General features: G+C 42.5%; 1 protein-coding gene across 1 annotated transcript; it reads right to left on the minus strand.

Annotated features, from left to right (window-relative positions):
- Positions 1–443: 443 nt before the first annotated feature.
- On the minus strand, positions 444–17672 carry LOC121535100 (palmdelphin-like). Its single transcript, XM_041841821.2, has 9 exons — positions 17649–17672; positions 13969–14020; positions 13783–13863; positions 13405–13523; positions 11968–12082; positions 11778–11802; positions 6482–6586; positions 5074–6333; positions 444–1018 (listed from the first exon to the last, which is right to left on the minus strand). The coding sequence occupies exons 2-9, from the start codon at positions 14011–14013 to the stop codon at positions 978–980; spliced, it is 1791 nt and encodes a 596-aa protein (XP_041697755.1). The 5' UTR covers positions 14014–14020; positions 17649–17672; the 3' UTR covers positions 444–977.
- Between the last annotated feature and the right edge of the window lie 4656 nt (positions 17673–22328).

The following is a 22328-nucleotide window of genomic DNA, read 5'->3' on the forward strand; positions in this document are numbered from 1 at the left end:
CCCCCACACAGCCTCCTACACAGCTAGCTGTTAGCTACTCCCCCACACAGCCTCCTACACTGCTAGCTGTTAGCTACTCCCCCACACAGCCTCCTACACTGCTAGCTGTTAGCTACTCCTGTCAGGGATTTTGAATGGTAGAAGAGTCACTACATTTCATGAATATGGATTTTCTCTAGCATCACATTTTATCTTTCCTCTATAAGATCAGTGAATATAATTATATTGGTCAGTAAGAAACAGTGGGGTACTAAAAGTAATTCTAGATTTCTGTACAGTATTTTAAAATGGATATTGACATATACCCATAGCGTCCTCCCCTTATGCTTAAAGTTAATGTCACATTATAACCACATTCTAATTAAATCTAAGCCTATATCAAGTGACTTAAGAAAAGCTAAATTTCATTGCCTTTGTAATATAACAACAGTAAAACACCCAGATGTATGACAATTTGCTTTTTTATTATTTTGTTAGCATGATTATCTTTTACAAATATGCTCCCATGTTACAGTTTCAACAGCATATAATATTGAGGCACTCCATAAAGGTTTATTAGCATATCAAAAGTGCTGACTAGTAGCTGACAGCAGCACCAAAGGCTAGAGAGTACAGTAAACATCAGAGGCACTTACATCTTCAGGAACATTGAGCAGATTTAACATTTAAGATCAGAGATTCATTTCAAAAGTCTACTTTTCGGGTGGTTTCTTTCTCTCTAAATGACATCATTGGTCAGTTTTCAGCTGTGTAAGGAAACATTATGAGAAAACATATGTTTTACAGTATTAGCCACATCCTTATATTGACAATATATTGAGAATATTTTGAGAAATATCCAAATACAAGGCTCTGGTTTTAGCTATTGATGGCATCTCAGAAGTGCCCTTTTTGCTGTTTGTTGAATGTTTTGTGCAAAGTTGATTTTCTTCTTCTCATGGAACTTGTAGGGTTGCTGAGTCTTGCATGGTGTATTTTTACACAAACTGTTCAGGTTTCTCCATACTTGTAATTGAAGCTGTGGGGAATGTAAGAGAAAATGACACACATTTACCATATCACCTCATATCACATCAATTAGGACTAATTCAGATTAGTTGTGCTATGTTTCTATTAATGTGACTCCTGAAAATAACCTCATGACAAAAGTATGGGACAGGGTTGTGTTCAGTACGACAGAATGGTGTGCAACGTTGAATTCAACAGAAATGGTAGAAGAGTCCAGTTAAAAAAGGTTGTGATACCAAATGGTGGGGCATATTGACCACACGGTCAAGCAACGTAGTAAACATTGAAGCGAACTGAACGCACCCCAGCTCTTTCTGTGAAGTTTGGTAATACCCACCTTCCCATAGCCTACTCACCAAGCAGACACATTTGTTAGGAAAAGGACTGTCTGAACCAACCACAAGACTTGTGAGCTAAGATTGGTGTATGTCCTCAGTTATGTGTCAAAAGCCTATTAGTTCGGGAGACATCCGTGTCTAATGATCTGATTGATGTCTGGACTGTTAAGACCATTAAGGTCCAGACCGTCCACTGTCCGTCTGTGTGCTCAGAAAGATTATGAAAGGTGACAGAGGGTGAGAGTGTTATTGGACACATGGTTGTGTTTGTTTGTGTGTGTGTAGTCTCTGTGTGGGGACATGCATTAATGATAAATAAAGCAAACATTGAAATATGCACAAAATAGTTCAGCAGCACACACACACACACACACACACACACACACTATATGCACACACCCATGTACTCACACAATCAAACAGATCATTGTTACACAAGAGGAGTAAGCCAGCTAATAATTAGTAAATTATTGTTTAAGTTACAGGGCAAGCAATCATGCATACTACTGTAAGTATACAGAGGACAGTCATGGCATACCAGCATTGTAATGTAGAAAATAGATTCTAGAAAACACACATACAAATAATTAATATTAAGTTAGTACAAAACAATTATTTAGTCAGAGCGTAATTTGATTTGCAATGTACGTTCACACTAGTGATTTACAATATGTCAGTAAAAAAGTCAATTTTATCTTTGTTACCCAAAAGGAATAAACAAAAAAATATCAAATCATATTTTACATATTATACAAGCAGTCAAAGACCATTTGGCCTCACGTAGGAAACATAAGGTTACTTGCGTAACCCCGGTTCTCTGATATTATGACTGAGATATCTCACATGATGGATTCAGCAGAATCTCATCAGCTCTAAGAACCAATCAAACATGTCTGTCGGAGAGAGACAGGTCGAGTGGTGAATGAGGTGAGCCCCTTCCCTCATACTAAAGATGAAGGGATGCCCAACGAGCTGCATCGCAAATCTCCTGTAAGGAGATGCCCTTGAACAGCGCCCAAGAAGTAGCCATACCTCTGGTTAGAGGTCTTCACAGGTCCAAAAAGTTGGACTCATTCCGAAATGGACCTGCGAAATGGACCTGGGGCTTTCCCACCCAGACCCGCTACACATAAATAAATGTACAAAATATAGAGACCCGTTCCGAAAAACTAGACTTGCTTCGAGGCAAGCAACACTGAAGCATGCATGAGAGCATCAGCTGTTCCGGACGACTGTGTGATCACGCTCTCCGTAGCCGATGTACGTAAGACCTTTAAACAGGTCAACATTCACAAGGCCGCAGGGCCAGACGGATTACCAGGATGTGTACTCCGAGCATGCGCTTACCAACTGGGAAGTGTTTTCACTGACATTTTCAACCTGTCCCTGACTGAGTCTGTAATCCCAACATGTTTCAAGCAGACCACCATAGTCCCTGTGCCCAAGAACACGAAGGTAACCTGCCTAAATGACTACAGACCCGTAGCACTCACGTCTGTAGCCATGAAGTGCTTTGAAAGGCTGGTCATGGCTCACATCAACACCATTATTCCAGAAACCCTAGACCCACTCCAATTTGCATACCGCCCCAAAAGATCCACAGATGATGCAATCTCTATTGCACTCCACACTGCCCTTTCCCACCTGGACGAAAGGAACACCTACGTGAGAATGCTATTCATTGACTACAGCTCAGCGTTCAGCACCATAGTGCCCTCAAAGCTCATCACTATGGGGTCGGTGTGGAAGACAAACCACATTGGGCTACTCTGCGCACTCTCCGATGGTGGGTGTTAGCAGGAAAATCCCTACAATGATTGCAAGGCTCTACAAAGTGTGGTACGCTCAGCCGAATGCACAATTGGGTGCTCACTGCCTGCCCTCCAGAACACCTACGACACCGGTGTCGCAGGAAGGCCAAAAAGATCATCAAGAATCTCAGCCACCCGAGCGACAGCCTGTTCTCCCCTCTTCCATCACTCAGACGCGGGCAGTATAGGAGTATCATGGCAAAAACTGTCAGACTGGCTAATAGCTTCTACCCCAAGACCATCAGGCTGCTGAATAGCCACTAGGCAGCAACCCCCCCCGCTGCTCCCCCTATGGATATTCAACTCCCCCCAACAAAGAATTACCCTGCCCCCAACCCCCAAAGGACATTTATCATTGTTACAGCTGTAAATATGTACATATTTTATTTATTTATTATTGTTTCATTCACTTCTCCCTCTGCTGCTCCCACTATGGACATTCTACACCCCCTCCCAAAGAAAACGTAACCTACCTCCAACCCCCAATGGACATTTATCACTGCTTCATTTGTAAATGTGTATATATTATTTATTATTATTATTGTTAGTTTTATTATTGTCTCATTCACTTTTTTTTTAACCTGCACTGATGGAGCTCGGAGCATAACAATTTCACTGTACCTTGCGATTACATCTGCGATCCTGTGCATGTGACTAATAAACCATCTAATCTACAAGGGCACATGATTGGGGATCGTCGTCTGTTGCTTGGCTCCATGGCTCCAAAAAACAGCTAATCTGAGAACAAAGTGAAACATAACTTGCATTCGCCACGTGGGCTAATAGCCTAGCTATTTAGCACAGTGCTAACCGGAGAAACGAATCCTTTAACAATGTGAACGTAGCTAGCATTCACCTTGTGGGTTAGTAGCCTAGCTAGTTAGCACAATGTTAGCCAAAGGAAGCTAGCGCTATGTTGGTCTTGCGATGAACAAAAGTGTGGCTCTTGACCGATAAGCAGTGAAAGCTAGGATGGTCGGTCTAGTCAACGCGGCACGGTAGTGGGTTGAGCTAAACGAGAGAGCGAGCTAGTAATTGTACCCTTCCAGGTAGAAATACCAGTCGGTAGAAAAACCAGTCAGTAGGATAGCTAGCCTTGCAGCTAAGCTAGCCAAGTCTCAGTAGCCACCACAGGAGACAAAGGGAAGAAAAGGCGGAAAAGCTCATTCCTACCCAACGCGAAAACGTTCCTTTTGGTAAAGTCACCCAACACAGAAGACAAAAGCTGAAAAACCTGCGCTTGGTGGCCTAACCTCACAGCACACCTACGAACAGTTGAACAGGAAAACAAAGTCATGCTAAGGAGAGCTTAGAGTAGTACTCTACATGAGGAAGAGAGGTGAGAATGACCAGAGGGCGGGCAAGTAGCTCTTTAGTATGAGGGGAGGGGCTCACCTCATTTGCCACTCGACCTGTCTGTCTCCGACAGACGTGTGTAAATGGTTCTTCGAGCTTATGAGATTCTGGTGAATCCTTCATATTAGATGTTGAAACAAATACTTAAAAGAGAACCAAAGATACAGTACAACTGCCTCTCAGACATTAGAGGGAGGCAGAATGCCTCTCAGCCACTAGAGAGAGGCGGAGTTTGACTTCAAGCATCAAAACAAGCTCTCGTATGGATACGCAACGTCACTATGTATTTATACAGTGATAAATTGTGATTAGAATGAGAGTTTCAGGTCAGTCTGTGTTGCAATGGTTAAGACAAGGAGAAACTGATGCAGCGAAGAAGCCAAGTAACCAGCATACAGTTCAACACACTAGCCAGCCAATGAAAGACCTCAAAAGTGCTGTCAGTCAAAGCAAATTAAGTGACATTTGTTAGTTACAGTAGTGTCAGCAGTTGCAGGTTGGTTACATGAGCGTGCAGCAGGGCTTTGTTCTCTTTTTAATCTTTTTAATATTTCTGATACCTGGGGCAGAGTGCTTCTCTGTCCTGTCCTCGTCGGACTGTTCGTCTGAATACAGGTAGTGTGCCTCTTTGGCCTGTTGACCAGGGTAGACCAAATTCTTTGACGCTGTGTACGGTGAAGCATTGTTTGAGTTAAAATTTGCTGTGGGCTCTGCCATGTATTTTATTAAGTTCTGTTGAGGTTGACAGTGATGGTAGCCCCGGTTGTTGTAGCCATCCGGGGTGTAGGTGTTGAACTGAGGGTTACTCTTGTCCACCCCATCCTCATCGCCAATGATGACAAGCTCGGCCCGGATGGATCCTTCATAGCCAAGACCACGTCCGCTGTCATCCTTTGCGGTCTGGTAGCCCATAAAGATGGCGGTGACAGGCTCGGACGTGTCCATGGTGTTCAGGATACTGAAGTGCGAGTCTTCCTGGTAGATCGGGGACGGCTTCCGGTCCATTTCAGCCAACGAGTCGTAGAACATCCCGCCTCGCTGGCTCTCTCTAGGGATATGGTAGGAGTCGTGGGTGGTGAACCCTTTCTCCACACCGTAGGTGAAAGGATTCTGGTTGTACCCGTTATTTGGCTGGTAGTACTCCTCGTCCTGCCTGCCAATGAAAGAACGGACTGGAATGTGAGGGGAGGAGGAAAGACTCTCCGGCCCTGAGTAGTGGACTCCATCAATATAGTGGAGCTCCTTCCTGGAGAGGACATCACGCTTATACGACTCTTGCTGATACCCGTTCCCGTTGGTTCCGTGGATGACTTTAGCATGACTCTGTTGGGGTCTGTTGGGGGCTGAGGCCCTCCTGCTGCAGGTGTTGGAGAATGCAGGCACTGATTCCTGGTGGCCCCGGTGGTCTTTTGGGAAAGCCCCGCTTTGAGGCATCTTCTGCACTGTAGCCTTTCGGAGCTGCTCCTCCACCTCCACAGGGCTGAGTCCCTGATGGCCCCGAGCTCCACAGGGGGTGGAGAATGCAGACATTGATTCCTGATGGCCTTGGTGGCCCAGTGGGCTGCGTTGAGACTTCTTCTGCTCTGTAGCTGCTCTGAGCAGCACCTCCACCTCCATAGGGCTGAGCTCGTCCACTCTGTTAGAACCATCCCCCAGCTGAGACTCATCAGACCGCAGGGCATAGACAGACTTGCGGCCGTCGTCATAGACTTTGACCCCTCTCTGCTGGAGCTCCTGGGGGGTGACGGTGGATGTGGACAGGACCTGAGTCTCCCCAGTACGGAGGTCCTTCTGGACGTTGATCTCCATGGCAAACATGGCTGGAGGAGGAGAGAGGGAGGAGAGACAGAATGGAAGAGGAAGGGAGAGTTGGAGAGAGAGATGGGTTGAAGTTAGATAAAAATAGGGTTGTGTCAGATCTATAGTACATGCTAATGTTGTAATAAATGTTACTATGAAGTTTCTTACTTTGTTTGGGTGTGTCCTTATTAGATTCAAAGGACTGCTTCTTTGAGATTAGAGATTTGTAGGACTTTGGGGCATCTGGAGTAGCTGGGGTGATATGGATTGGCTCTGCAAAAGAAAAGGAGCAATGTTTATTTTTGTATTGCCAATGATTTATGTATATAATTTAATATGTTTGAACAAATACAGTCATAACCGACATTATTGGCACCCTTGATAAAGATGAGCAAAAAAGACTGCATAAAATAAATAATACAAATACTGAGCTATATTGTATGCACAACAAAATGGGAAAATTAGATTATGTTATACTAATACAATTGCTCAGAGAAATATATATATATATATTTATTCTCAAAAAGATTGGTCAAAATTATTGGCACCCCTGTTTTCAATATTCCGGCACCCTCCCCTTTCAAGAATAACGGCACTGAGCCTTTTTCTGAAATGTTTTATGAGATTGGAGAACAGATTGGGATGGATCTTAGAACATTTCTCCATACAGAATCTTTCCAGATTCTTGATATTCTTTGTGTGCGCTTATGGACTGCCCTCTTCAATTCAGATCAAAGGCTTTCAAAGGGGTTCAAGTCCAGAGACTGCGATGGCTATTGCAAAATGTTGATTTTGTGGTCAATTAACAATTTATTTGTGGAATTTGATGCTTGCTGGGCCTAGTTTCAGCCTCCTGCCAGAGGCAACTAGGTTTTTGGCTAAAATATCCTGGTACTGGGTAAAGTTCATGATACCGTTGACCTTAACAAGGGCCCCAGGACCAGTGAAAGCAAAATAGCCCCATAACATCAAAGATCAACCACCACATTTTACAGTAGGTATGGGGTTATTTTCTGCTTATCACATCCTTCTTTCGACGCCAAACCCACTACTGGTGTGCGTGGCCAAAGAGCTCTATTTTCATGTCATCTGACCATAGCACCGGTTCCAATGCTAGTGCCAATGCTGTTTAAAAAACTTCAGCCATTTACATTTGTTAGTTGACATTAAAATAGAGCTCTTTGGCCATGCACACCATTAGGAACCTGTAGGACATAGTCATGACCTTAGGGGCGAAGGCCATATTAGGACGCAATGTCACCTTAGAGTCGCCAGGGGCGAACTGAATACAGGAACGGTGTACGGATAAGGCATGGAGATTCCCAACGTGTTTAGCCGAGGCGAAAGCCACTAGCAAGGAGGTTTTGTAGGAGAGGATCTTCAGATCCACAGACTCCAGTGGTTCAAAAGGGGGCATAACACAGAACATCCAAAACCAAAGCTAAATCCCAAGTGGGCACAATAGGTTTAGACACCTGTCTGAGACGGCGCACACCCTTTAGGAACTGCACCACCAGGGCACGAGCCACAGACCCCAAATCTCTGGCCGAGGGACCCAAAAATCTATGACAAGCCCTCCAGGCGCACCCTCCCCAACGTGGGCCGAATCAGCTCCACGGGGGTAAATGCATAAAGGAGGGTCCGAGGCCTCATCGAGAAAAACAGACGACAGTTTGTATTGAACATGTGAACTTTCATGTGCATTAATTACAAACTTGTATGGGATCTGTAAATATTAATACAAATGTTAAATGCTCAGCCTAGTTGAGCCAAGGAGAAAGCACTGAGCTATACAGGGAGAAAGATAGGATCCTTCCTGGCTATTCATGATTGGCTGAGATAATAGCGTGGTTGGACATGCAGAGAGATGAGCCCTGATTGGTCTGTCATGTCAAAGGCTTCTGTCTATAACAGAATGGGCTCTTCCCTGGTCAGTATATAGCTAATACTTGCTATCGACGATTTTTTGAAAGATACAGTATAGCTATCGACAACTGCAAAAGTGTTGCTGCAGCTCGCAAAAACATTGCTGCCCTGAGTTTAGCTGGGTTTAAGTAGAGAAACTACTTTTTGGAGGGCAATGCCATGCTGACTCACATGCTTTTACATGTGTGGGTGGGGCTAAGGCTTAAGAGGGTATGAACGATGCTGAATGGGCGTAAACAAAGAAGAACTCTCTAGGAAGTGTAAAAATCTCACCAAAAGGGCCTTTTCTCCTGCTTGTCTTTTAAGTGGGATAACAGGTTGATCAACTTTTAAAGCAGCATAACTTTCCTATGTTTCCTCCAACTACAGTGTACGATATACAATTTTGAAGCCTGCTTCGGGAGAAGGTAGGATATTTTCTCCCTCAAAACGAGCGCTGAGACCTCAGGAACAGTCGACGTGATAATACTGCAGAAGCGCAGGACACACACAACAAATTATAGCCCGTACCCCAACATCACTGTTCTCATGATCCAGTGCGACACTGCATGCAAACTAATGGTCAGAGCAGACAGTGAGCCTCCCGTGAAGTGCCATCTGAAGGGGTGAGACGCCACCTTGTGGACTGGGAGAGAATGGTTATTTTTCCATTTCCACCACTCTTGACATCCGTGTGTCTGAATTTGGAGAAGAGACACTTTTAATTGAATTTACATGATGGAGACAGAACACTTTCGACACCCATGAACCCTGTGGAACCTGGGGTTGAAAAAACAGTGTTTTTCTGTGCTACGGTTTGCTTAAAGCCTGGCCCACTCTGGGTACAACGGCTCCGGCGATCAGCGACGTACCCCAATTGGCAGTGTCACTTGGAGGTACTGTTGTCACAACAAGCCTCACTTGGTTTAGGCAGTAAGATGTGTTCTGGTAACCGGCTGGCACCCAGTGTAGGACCGCATGCATTATAAATAGACCCAGGGAAAAATCTGTTATCATGGAGGTTACGCTACCAACCAGTCATGGGTACTGGCGACTAAGCGTCTTATAACCCACCCGGGAATGGGACAGACAGCTCTGAAAAATTGACCCATTCTATGGTAACAGACAGGGGCAATTCGTAATTGAATCTAATTCCCAGGAATTAAAAGTGTTGAGCTGGAGACAGACAGCTCATTTCGGGGTTCATAGGAACCACAGAGACTGTGTGTGGGATAATAGCATTGTCGTGTTCAACCCTCGACTCTGCTACCAACAACCAATCACCTATAGAACCCATAACCTGCATCACTAGATACCTCATAGGGTCTAGTGAGCTACAGGCAGGAATCAGCAATGAATCCCAGTAATGAGACACCTATGGGGGAGGGGTGCCCCCTTATTACTCTCACCCTTGGGGAGATTAATATGCCCCTTGAACCCCGTGGAACATGGAGTAACAGAGGGGGCATTAAACATGGACAAGCTCTGGCAATGGCTGACATATTATCCTGTTTGGCCGTAACCAAATGTCAGGGCACTGTTGTCATAGCAATGTTTTTGTGGAAGGGCACACTGGTTGCTCAGACCCTCACTTCGGGGGTTTACCCGAACCAAGGGCTCGGGGGCTGCTTCCTCCTTGGAGGTGCACGCAAGCCCCGCTTCCTCCACCTCCAGGAATTGGAAATAGGAATGGAGTTGTCATAATTTACATTTTAGTCATTTAGCAGACGCTCTTATCCAGAGCGACTTACATGAGCAATTAGGGTTAAGTGCCTTGCTCAAGGGCACATTGACAGATTTTTCACCTAGTTGGCTTGGGGATTAGAACCAGCGACCTTTCGGTTACTGGCACAACGCTCTTAACCACTAAGCTACCTGCCGGGCTGGCACGGTTATAAGCTTTGCTTGACGTACCGATTGGTTTCATACAATCACTCGCAACACTGCAGCAGACTTCCTCGTTTGTTTTGTGTTGAATTCAGGCATAACAGGCACATAACAGTGACCTCTCACAGAAGTCCTCCACCTGTGAATCCGAGGCCATGATTGGGCACAGAAGTCCTCCACCTGTGAATCCGAGGCCATGATTGTGCTTCCATTGTGGATGTGGTAGATAAGCAATCTTTATTTGCATGCAATTAACATATATTAATATGCATGGAATTTCTTCTGACAGTGGAATAACTATTCTGGCGCGCTGCATTAAACAGAGGCATGCTTCACCCGCACCGTTCCCAAAGAGCAGCAGAGGCTGCTGAATTATCGTCAAAACGAGGCCAATAATTTGGACCCCTATTTGTCGTTTAAAAAAAACTTGTTAAACAAAATCTCTTTCTCTGAGCAATTGTATTAATATATTAATATATATTAATATAAAATAAAACATATAAATGTGGAGCATACAATATAGCTATAAGGTTCTATCTGACATTTTTGTCAAACATTTGTTAGTCACATATAATTGATCTTTAGATGGTTCTTCATAAGTTAGATTTTTTTATAAGAACATTTTAAATTTAAATTATACTTTATCTACATAGCCCAGAGTCAGATGAACTCGTGGATACCATTTGTATGCCTCTGTGTCCAGTATGAAGGAAGTTAGAGGTAGTTTTGTGAGCCAACGCTAACTAGAGTTAACCCAATAACGAGACTTCTAGCGCTAAGCAGCAACTTCCTTCAAACTGGACGTAGAGACATAAAAATGGTATCCACGAGTTCATCTGACTCTGGGGAAGTAGATAAAGGGCCTCACTGCCAAAATCCCTAAGAATCCCTTTAAGTGAAAACATTTCAAAACTAGAAAGTTCTATCTGCATAAACCCATTTGAACTTGGCACTATAAGGTTCTAGCTTCAATCCAATCACAAGCCTGAAAAAATACAGATGGACCATCTCCCTCTAAGTATGGACTAGGGGGCTAGTCTAGCCAGCAATAATGGCACGCAAGCAAAAAACCAACACTGTCAGAAATCTTAAAAGTAAATGATGTTGTCACATTGTTGTTCAGTGATGACAGTAATTCATCTGATGATCATAATACATGTTATGTATTTGATTATGTGTTCTGACTCTATCTTGGTAAAATAGTGTTATTCTATCATTTATGTATTCAAATAGCTACAGTTTTCTTAAAAACTGAACATGTCTAATTCAGAAGTGTCAGATAGAACCTTATGGCTGAACCCAGATTGACATTTCAGAGCCATAAGGTTCTGTCTGCGATTCCACCCCCCTAAAAAACGAATTTACAAATGTCTCACGATTTTGATACTCTGCACTTTAGCCACCTTTAAGGTGTGGATATGGGTTATGAAAGAAGAATTCACTACAAAAACAGATCTGAGATCTGGGATGTGAAAAATGTGATGCTGAATATCTCAGAACTATGCTTTGCACAGATATAACCTTATCAACAGCTTGTCTGTCATTATTGGCACTAATGTGAAGTCACGATTTGTATTATCTATTTTGTACAGTCTTTTTTGCTCATCTTTGTCAACGGTGCCAATAATTTCGGTCACGAAAACGTAATCAGCAAGCTAGCAAAAGGACTTACCTTCTTTGAAATTCTCCTTTGCTTCCTGTAAGATAACATAAAACAAGATACTAAAAGTCACCAACCTCAAATAAAACTTTCAGATACAACAGTGTTAGATCTACATCTATAGTACTCTAATTGTGGCCAAAGCAAAACATCTAAGACAGAAATAGCTCAATGTCAGATAAGTACCATACTGTCCAAGTACCTTTATTATCTCCTCAGGTGTTTTCTCGATAGCTTTCAGCCTCTTCAGTATGAAGCCCTCATTTTTTGAAATCATTGTCTCTTCCCTCTCCAGAGCCTCAATCTCGTTCTCAATTCTGCAAGCCCAAACAGAAAGGGTCAAAGGTCATATCACCTCATAGACGAGCGGAGTAGGGGTGAGGAACGGATCAGTGAGCTGACTGTTTTCTCATCTTCTGAAAACTTTCTGTTCTGACTGTAATTTCATCAGAGGTGTAACTTAGCAAACTGATCATGGCTGGCATCAGACAGACTTTGGGTCAACGGCCCCGGTATCCCTCCTCTGCCAACCCCATCAAAGCTGTGCCATTCCAGCCAACTGGTACAACCCTGCCACTTTGACACCTACAGTCCAAATGGCACAACTCCCCCTAACAGATTGGCACCTACTCTGTGAAATATTAACAAGTGTCTATTGAGTGGAAGGGGGAGTGCAGAATGAGTCTATTTGTAGATGTCCTTCTCTTTTAGTAAAGAAACAAAAAAGGCCAGAACACTATATCACTCCTTATGCCACCTTTTAATAATGACAAATGTTTCAATCCTAGGTGGTTTTCGTTAGGTAAAAACAATTTTTACTTCCATCTCAGTTACGGGAGTTGGTGGACCTAAAGATCACTCTGCTGCTGTCTTATTACCAGCACCTTTTCAGGGAACGCACTGACGGTCACTTGGTCAAATTGGTACACATCTAAGGGATTTAGGTCTAACTGGACAGTGGATGGACTGCCCTTCACCACAGACAGTCCAATACATGTTGTCTTCAGGGTGTTGATGCAGTGTGATACAGTGCCTGGCCCTTGAGCATAGAAATCAAATAAATAGAACAGGCATTCCCATTTACTTCAACTACCTCTACTAGCCGGTTCCCCCGCACATTGACTCTGCACCGGTACCCCCCTGTATATATAGCCTCCCTACTGTTATTTTATTTTACTTCTGCTCTTTTTTTCTCAACACTTTCTTGTTGTTGTTTTATTTTACTTTTTTATTAAAAATAAATGCACTGTTGGTTAAGGACTGTAAGTAAGCATTTCACTGTAATGTCTGCACCTGTTGTATTCGGCGCATGTGGCCAATACAATTTGATTTGATTTGATTTGATTTAAAAGCATCACTTGACTGTAAGTGGTACAAATGTTTTAAATGAGTAAGATATATAACACTTAACCAGCACAAATGAGTAAGATTTATAATACTTAACTAGCACTTGCATATAACACATAACCAACATTTGCTAAAAACATTTCTCAACATAATAAGGCCTATATTCGATCAGGCAGCCATGTTAAACCAGCAATGTAAACATAGATCAACATAAACATAAACATAAACATTAAAAAAACATAAACATAGATAAACATGCACAATTGGAGTATGTTGTCTTGGCTTACTGTACCTGTGGATGCTGGTCTGGAGGAGTTTAGTTTGCTGTTGATCTCCCCTCAAAGTCTCTCTCTGCTGTGGGCTTTGGTTGCTCGCTCCATCCATGAGCCACTGCTCCCTCAGAGACTTTTTCTGTTCAAAGCAGATGAGGAAACATTATGGCTGTGTCATGGCTGACATATTATTTTTTACGTGCTGATATGTCTTTTAATGGACTGCACAACTGCAGTGACTATAAAATATAAAACTGTCAGCAAGCTTTAATGCCTGGAATTCTCACTGTCATTAGATATTGATTTACGAATTCATCCAATGTTGTTGAAATTATGTGGTCTGACTATTTATAAAATAAACTATAATTTGATCACTTCATCACATTATCGTACTGTACCTTTAAGTGCTGAAGCTTTAACTTTTCCTTGTCTATTTCCAGCTTTTTATGAACAATGTCTTCTTGGACTTTTCTCTTATCCTGCAGATACAATATAGTTATGAATCTTACTACAGTACTTGAAACAGGTATTATTCAGAAGTTGATTTGCTGTAAGAGGACCAGACTGATTCCAGATCAGTTTACCGTTATTGCTTGGAGTCGGTCCTTTACCAGTTCTGCCTCTTCCATACTGACCCTGGATCAAAGAAATTGAAAAGTGAGGGGAGGAAAGATAATAGAAAAACTAGAATAAAAACAGTATCTAAAAAGTGATGATTTGACACGGACACCACTATATACACTACCGGTCAAAAGTTTTAGAACACCTACTCATTCAAGGGTTTTTCTTTATTTTTACTATTTCTACATTGTAGAATAATAGTGAAGACATCAAAACTATGAAATAACACATATGGAATCATGTAGTAACCAAAAAAGTGTTAAACAAATCAAAATATATTTTATATTTGAGATTCTTCAAATAGCCACCCTTTGCCTTGATGACAACTTTGCACACTCTTGGCATTCTCTCAACCAGCTTCATTAGGTAGTCACCTGGAATGTACTTCAATTAACAGGTGTGCCTTCTTAAAAGTTAATTTGTGGAATTTCTTTCCTTCTTAATGCGTTTGAGTCAATCAGTTGTGTTGTGACATGCTAGGGGGGTATACAGAAGATAGCCCTATTTGGTAAAAGACCAAGTCCATATTATGGCAAGAACAGCTCAAATAAGCAAAGAGAAACGACAGTCCATCATTACTTTAAGACATGAAGGTCAGTCAATACAGAACATTTAAAGAAGTTTGAAAGTTTCTTCAAGTGCAGTCGCAAAAGCCATCAAGCGCTATTATGAAACTGGCTCTCATGAGGACCACCACTGGAATGGAAGACCCAGAGTTACCTCTGCTGCAGAGGATAAGTTCATTAGAGTTACCAGCCTCAGAATTTGCAGCCCAAATAAATGCTTCACAGAGTTCAAGTCACAGACACATCTCAACATCAACTGTTCAGAGGGGACTGTGTGAATCAGGCCTTCATGGTCAAATTGCTGCAAAGAAACCACTACTAAAGGACACCAATAAGAAGAGACTTGCTTGGGCCAAGAAACACGAGCAATGGACATTAGACCGGTGGAAATTTGTCCTTTAGTCTGGAGTCCAAATTGGAGATTTTTGGTTCCAAATGCTGTGTCTTTGTGAGACGCGGTGTGGGTGAACGGATGATCTCCGCATGTGTATATCCCTCCATAAAGCATGGAGGAGGAGGTGTTATGGTGTGGGGGTGCTTTGCTGGTGACACTGTCTGTGATTTATTTAGAATTCAAGGCACACTTAACCAGCATGGCTACCACAGCATTCTGCAGCGATACGCCATCCCATCTGGTTTGGGCTTAGTGGGACTATCATTTGTTTTTCAACAGGACAATGACCCAACACACCTCCAGGCTGTGTAAGGGCTATTTTACCAAGAACTAGAGTGATGGAGTGCTGCATCAGATGACCTGGCCTCCACAATCCCCCGAGCTCAACCAAATTGAGATGGTTTGGGATGAGTTGGACCGCAGAGTGAAGGAAAAGCAGCCAACATGTGCTCAGCATATGTGGGAACTCCTTCAAGACTGTTGGAAAAGCATTCCAGGTGAAGCTGGTTGAGAGAATGCCAAGAGTGTGCAAAAGCTGTCATCAAGGCAAAGGGTGGCTATTTAAAGAATCTCAAATATAAAATATATTTTGATTTGTTTAAAACTTTTTTGGTTACTTTATGATTCCATATGTGTTATTTCATAGTTTTGATGTCTTCACTATCATTCTACAATGTAGAAAATAGTAAAAATAAAGAAAAACCCTTGAATGAGTAGGTGTTCTAAAACTTTTGACCGGTAGTGTACTACTTGAAAGTATTCAAAGACTATTTTCAAAAACCTGGATTAAATGCAGGGGAGTGTATTTGAGTCAGTGTATTTGAGTATTTTCAAATACTTTCTAAGAGTATTTCTAAATACATTCCAATATTCAACTACTTGTCTTTTCAAATAAAAAATATATAAATACATACTTCCAAAGTCATTTAAATACCCTAAATAGTATTTGAACCCAGGTCTGGAAGCCTACCTGACCAGACCTGAAACAAGAGTCTGGTCTAGCCACTAGCACACTCAACTGTATTTCTGGTCTGAGAGAGAATGGCATTCAAACCCCTCAGATCTTACTCCAGAAATGTTCTGGCGTACAAGGCAAGAGTCTCCAAAATCGCTATATCAATTGGGAGTGGTATTGATTTTGCTGTAAGTCGAGTCAACTGGTATGCCGATACGCATACTTACAAACATCATGAGGTGCAAAAATGCATGGACTTTATGGACTCTGTCACATGCTGTCAAGGGTGCTTATGTGGTGCTTCTGTGTGGTGATAGTGACTGGGATGACCTATGGGCCTGAAATGGCATGCCAGCACCTCCCTGATCTCCTTACATCTTTCCACGAAACTCTAGCCTTGCCGCAGACTTCCTGTCTCTCACCATGCCCCACAGATATTCTAGCCAGGCTATATCCTCAGACAGATAGCACCTTAATGGGATGACACAGCAGCAGCCTCCACATCTGCTCTTCACATAGAGGTATGAACATGAAAGAGATAGCAATCTGATAGGTGAGTGGAGTATGGGGGCCTTCCAGATACTGTCAAAATAATTCTGTACATAACTGCTTATTCCTTTCTGATTCTGCTAGTCCTCTAACCGGGAATTCTGAAAAACCTGGGAATTTGCAATTTACAAACATTATGAACACCTGCTCTTTGCATAACATAGACTGACCAGGTGAATCCAGGTGAAGCTACGCTCCCTTATTGATGTCACTTGTTAAATCCACTTACATCAGTGTAGATAAAGGGGAGGAGACAGGTTAAAGAAGGATTTTGAAGCCTTGAGACAATTGAGAAATAGAGGGTGAATGGGCAAGTCAAAAGATTTAAGTGCCTTTGAACGGGGTATGGTAGTAGGTGTGTCCAGGCATTGTGTCCAGGCACTGTGTCCAGGCATTGTGTCCAGGAATTGTGTCCAGGCATTGTCAATATGTTTTAATCTGTGCAGACCCAGATGCACCACATTATACTTCTCAGTCTAGAGCCAGATGAGGATAGAACAGTATTTGGTCCAACACCATAGTAAACTAGAATTAGAGAGTCAGACCAAAGTCTTGCAGTTACTAGAATCTAAAACAGCATGAAGTCAGTGGTGGTCGGTGCCGTTTAAGATTAGGGAGAATTATACTTTTTTTTATGAGCATGGCCTTATTTCTATTACAGTCCAACATCAGTCCAACTGTTGCAAATGGGAGTTTCTATGGACAAATGTATCCCGTTTGCTTCTGTTTAAGAAACGTTTCTCAACAGAATTGGCGGAATGAATACACACCTGATCAAACGCAAACACAGTTCATTTTCATAGCAGCCACATAAAAACAGCATGATCACTTTGCTCGTTGTATATATAATTCCTTCTCACTACCATCTACGTGCTCTCCTTCTCTCACCTTTTCCCTTAGTTCCTGTCACCTTTTTCCTTCGCTTGTGGACTTCAGTGGACAACACATCAGCTGTCTCTGACCAGACTAAAACATATTTCCAAGCCAAACCTTCATATCATGACTGCTAACCGCTACACACAGCCTACATCATTGTCACATAATAGTCAACATATCTACTAGAACTAACGCATTAGTAAACCCGCTACAGTCATGCAGTACAGTGTACAGTCAGAAAGCAGTTTAGCAGTTACACCGGCGGGCTCCGGTGGCAATAAATTAATACAACCAAAAGCTTACCTTGACTTGGAAAAGTTCCAGTGTTGGATAGCCATAGCCAGTTAGCTAACATAGCATCCCTCTCTGTTTGAGCCAGGTGTTTGAGTAGGCTAAACAAGCTAGCTGCATTTGCTAGCTAAGTGAAAGTAAAAATAAATACAACCAAATATAGCTAGCTCTCTCTCTCTCTCTCTCTCTCTCTCTCTCTCTCTCTCTCTCTCTCTCTCTCTCTCTCTCTCTCTCTCTCTCTCTCTCTCTCTCTCTCTCTCTCTCTCTTCTCCTTAATTTTTGAAGAAATTAATTTGTTCAAAACTGTTAAACTATTGTCTTTCTCTCTCTTTGAGTCATCTACTCATCACATTTTATGCACTGTAATGCTAGCTAGTTGTAGCTTATGCTTTCAGTACTAGATTAATTATCTGATCTTTTGATTGGGTGGACAACATTTCAGTTCATGATGTAAGAGCTCTGATAGGTTGGAGGACGTCCTCTGGAAGTTGTCATAATTACTGGGAAAGTTTATGGAAGGGAGTAAGAACCATGAGCCTCCTAGGTTTTGTAAGTCAATGTACCCAGAGGAGGATAGAAGCTAGCTGTCCTCCGGCTACACAATGGTGCTACCCTACAGAGTGCTGCTGAGGCTACTGTAAACCTTCATTGCAAAACAGTGTGTTTTAATAAATTATTTGGTGACGTGAATATATTTAGTATAGTTTTATCTAAAAAATATAAAGTTTTTAATGTTTCACTATTTTTATTTTTATGAAATTCACTGAGGAGGATGGTCCTCCCCTTCCTCCTCTGAGGAGCCTCCACTGTATGAAGTCCATATGGAATGACATTCTGTCAGATCAGAGAATGATTGCAATGAGGAGCTATATCTGTATGTATATCACATCCAATGTCTCCGGTCTCCCCCCAACATTACTGAGGCTGGGTGAGGTACGGTGCTGCTCAGAAAAGACCTTGACAACAAGCCAAGGGGTGGGAATCACTGTGGTAGAACATGATAAAGATGCTCCCATCATTATGTCCTCACCAACACAATATGCCAGAGGAGCACCAATTGCCATCTTTCACCACACAACACTCAATGTTTCCCATGAGGATGAAATGGGGAGAGGCATATACAGTACATGCAGGGATACAGGGGTGAGGCATCTACATACAGTACATAGAGGAATGAGCTGGCCAAACCACGCCTCTTGCATTGCATGCTTGTATACTGAAGCTCTGTCTAAAAATAAGAGGTCAAAACAGCAAGTGCTGCATTCTGCTGCGAATAATGTGTCTGTCTGTCTCTTCAAAACAGAGATAAGCAAACAGGTGATATCACTGTTTAGAACTGAAGTACAGTTATTGTTCTTCATTTACATGTTATACATTTATTTTGGTTCTTCTGTCAAGGCATCGGAGATACACTATTCTGATATCGTAGGATGAAATTGGGTGATGTAGAAACATTTGGGCTGCTGTTATGGTTATAGTAGCTATTACATGTTATTGACATAAAGCCTTTGTGATTCAATATTATCATGTGGCATACAGCCAGTTATGCCTATCATGATTACAACACGTATCATCATCACACAGCTCTGTACATCAGCTTTCAGCATAAACAATTAAATTCAAGAATTGAAAAATCCTTCCCTGGTGAAAAATAAAATTCAAAATAAAATTTCAAACAAGAAAAAAGCACAAAATCCTAATTGAAAATGAATGGCACTTTTCAATTATTTAAGTGGAATTTCCATTAATCTCCTGGATAGACTAAATTGAAATGGTACTCACTGACCCCAACCCTGGTCAGCATTGTGAAGTGTGCGATATATCCTCCCACGTGTGACTAATTAGGCTAGGCACCCTTTTGACCCTTAGGTCATCACTTCTGTGAAGTATTGGAAAGTTTAAAACCTGATGAAAGACCTAAGCAACAATGCATTTTTTACCTGGCCTGATACATCACACTCAGGGCTGGCTCCAGGCATAAGCGTCATAAGCGATCACATAGGCCCAACCCAATGTTTCTCTTGTTGTCAGTCACTGACAGTCACTCAATTAGCCATGTCAGCTAACAGAGCCGGCCCTGATCACACTTGGTAGCATAGTACACTATACTGCAATACGCAGACTCTTAATTGCTTTTCTTTCCTTTTCTTATACTTGAATCCCCAGCAGCTGCCCAGAACAATCGGATGTGTTTCAATCTCCCTATAGTGAAGAGTGGAAGCTCTAAACTGTGATGGTCAGTTCCTTTTAAGCTGCCTGCCCTAAGCTGATCACTGGTGACTTATCCAGGCAGCAAATCTGCTGGGGCATCTGCTTCCACAACAATAACTGCATGGACACATGGCTTTTAAAATGGCACATGGATGATAGTCAAGCAGTATTCAAAATGTAGTAAACAATTAAATGTGCACTCTTCCTTCATTTTCTTTATGCTATTATTTGATGGGTGTGTATTTCATTCCAATGGCAATATGACTGATAAGGGCTCATGCAAAGCATTTGTCAATAATATAGCCTGAATGCCAATTAACCAATTAACCAATTATGCACAAACAATGAGACAGAAGTACTGTATATCCTAGGCCTATTATGGTACTTTTCCAAAGTCATATACAAATAGCCTATACATACAAGTAATCAAATAAGGGGAGAACAAGAGCTTGACAAAGTGACTAAGATATAGTCGAATGTGAGTGTGCAGTTCTCGCATGAGTGAAACAAGTGTCTCAAGTAAAAGTTCCTATAAGATTAAATCCCCATGCCTTCGCATGCTATGACAGGTTCTGAAGACACCCAACAGACGGCGAAAACTGAAACGGTTTAAGTGAAGCATTAAGAGATTATTGGAGACCCCGCAGTGCCCCTGTCCAATTGTTTTATATAGGCACGCATAAAGAAAGAACAATTGAACATAAGAGTGAAATTATGTTGAAATCATTAAAAAGTATAATGTACATAGGTTAAAACCTATACAAAGGTATAACGTATTGCATAGTTAATATAACGTATTGTAATGTGCTAAACTTAAACTATTCTTCATAATGACAGCTATCAGTGTGCGCTGTGCGCTCGTGCCCAAATTCTACAACATTGCCGAACAAAAAGTAACGGTTTTAGAAAATAGCAAGAACACTCACCAGTTATATACGTGAACAAGTGCAGGATATAGTTCACTATACTTCTCAAAAGGCCAGCGCTCTGTCCCGCACAACGCGATGGTCAGGTACAGTGTGTGGGGATTGACCAGAGCCAGGGTTACGCATGATTGGCAGCTTGCCTTTACACCAATAGCAACAGGGCAAGTTCAATGACTGGCGGGTTTAACTGAAGCATTGAGAAAGCCATGTGCTCGCTCTCATCATCTCACCAGTGAAACAAAGCTCCTCTTTGCTTTCTTTGTAAAGTTCCACATTTCCAACCTTTTCTCAAAATGTGCGCAGCTGTCTTTGCTTTGGTCCTCCTTGACCTTGACAGAGGTGAACAGACACCTAGAAAATTTATTATGTGAGAAATGGCGTGGAAACGCCTTTATGCGCAAATATTGATATAATATTAATATAATAATCATCATATTGAAGTAAACTGTTAAGTTTGTTAAGTAAAAAAAAATTAAAGCAAATAACTAAAGAGCAGCAGTAAAATAAATAACAGTAGGGAGGCTATATACAGGGGGGTACAGTTGCAGAGTCAATGTGCGGGGGCACCGGCTAGTCGAGGTAATTGAGGTAATATGTACATGTGGGTAGAGTTAAACTGACTATGCATAAATAATAAACAGAGTAGCAGCAGCGTAAAAGCGTAAAAGAGGGGGGTGGGGGTGGGGGGGCAGTACAAATAGTCTGGGTAGCAATGATTAGCTGTTCAGGACTCTAATGGCTTGGGGGTAGAAGCTGTTGAGAAGCCTTTTGGACCTAGACTTGGCGCTCAGGTACCGCTTGCCGTGCGGTAGCAGAGAGAACAGTCTATGACTAGGGTGGCTGGAGTCTTTGACAATTTTGAGGGCCTTCCTCTGACACCACCTGGTATAGAGGTCCTGGATGGCAGGAAGCTTGGCCCCAGTGATGTACTGGGCCGTACGCACTACCCTCTGTAGTGCCTTGCGGTCGGAGTTAGAGCAGTTGCCATACCAGGCGGTGATGCAACCAGTCAGGATGCTCTCGATGGTGCAGCTGTAGAACCTTTTGAGGATCTGAGGACCCATGCCAAATCTTTTCAGTCTCCCGAGGGGGAATAGGCTTTGTCGTGCCCTCTGACTGTCTTGGTGTGTTTGGACCATGATAGTTCGTTGGTGATGTGGACACCGAGGAACTTGAAGCTCTCAACCTGTTCCACTACAGCCCCGTCGATGAGAATGTGAGCGTGCTCAGTCCTCTTTTTTTCCCTGTAGTCAACAATCATCTCCTTTGTCTTAATCACATTGAGGGATAGGTTGTTATCCTGGCACCACACGGCCAGGTTTTGGACCTCCTCCCTATAGGCTGTCTCATTGTTGTCGGTGATCAGGCCTACCACTGTTGTGTCGTCAGCAAACTTAATGATGGTGTTGGAGTCGTGCTTGGCCATGCAGTCATGGGTGAACAGGGAGTACAGGAGGGGACTGAGCACGCACCCCTGAGGGGCCCCCGTGTTGAGGATCAGCGTGGCAGATGTGTTGTTACCTACCCTTACCACCTGGGGGCGGCCCGTCAGGAA

This window comes from Coregonus clupeaformis, chromosome 21 (genome assembly GCF_020615455.1).
Source record: "Coregonus clupeaformis isolate EN_2021a chromosome 21, ASM2061545v1, whole genome shotgun sequence".
Classification (NCBI taxonomy): Eukaryota; Metazoa; Chordata; class Actinopteri; order Salmoniformes; family Salmonidae; genus Coregonus; species Coregonus clupeaformis.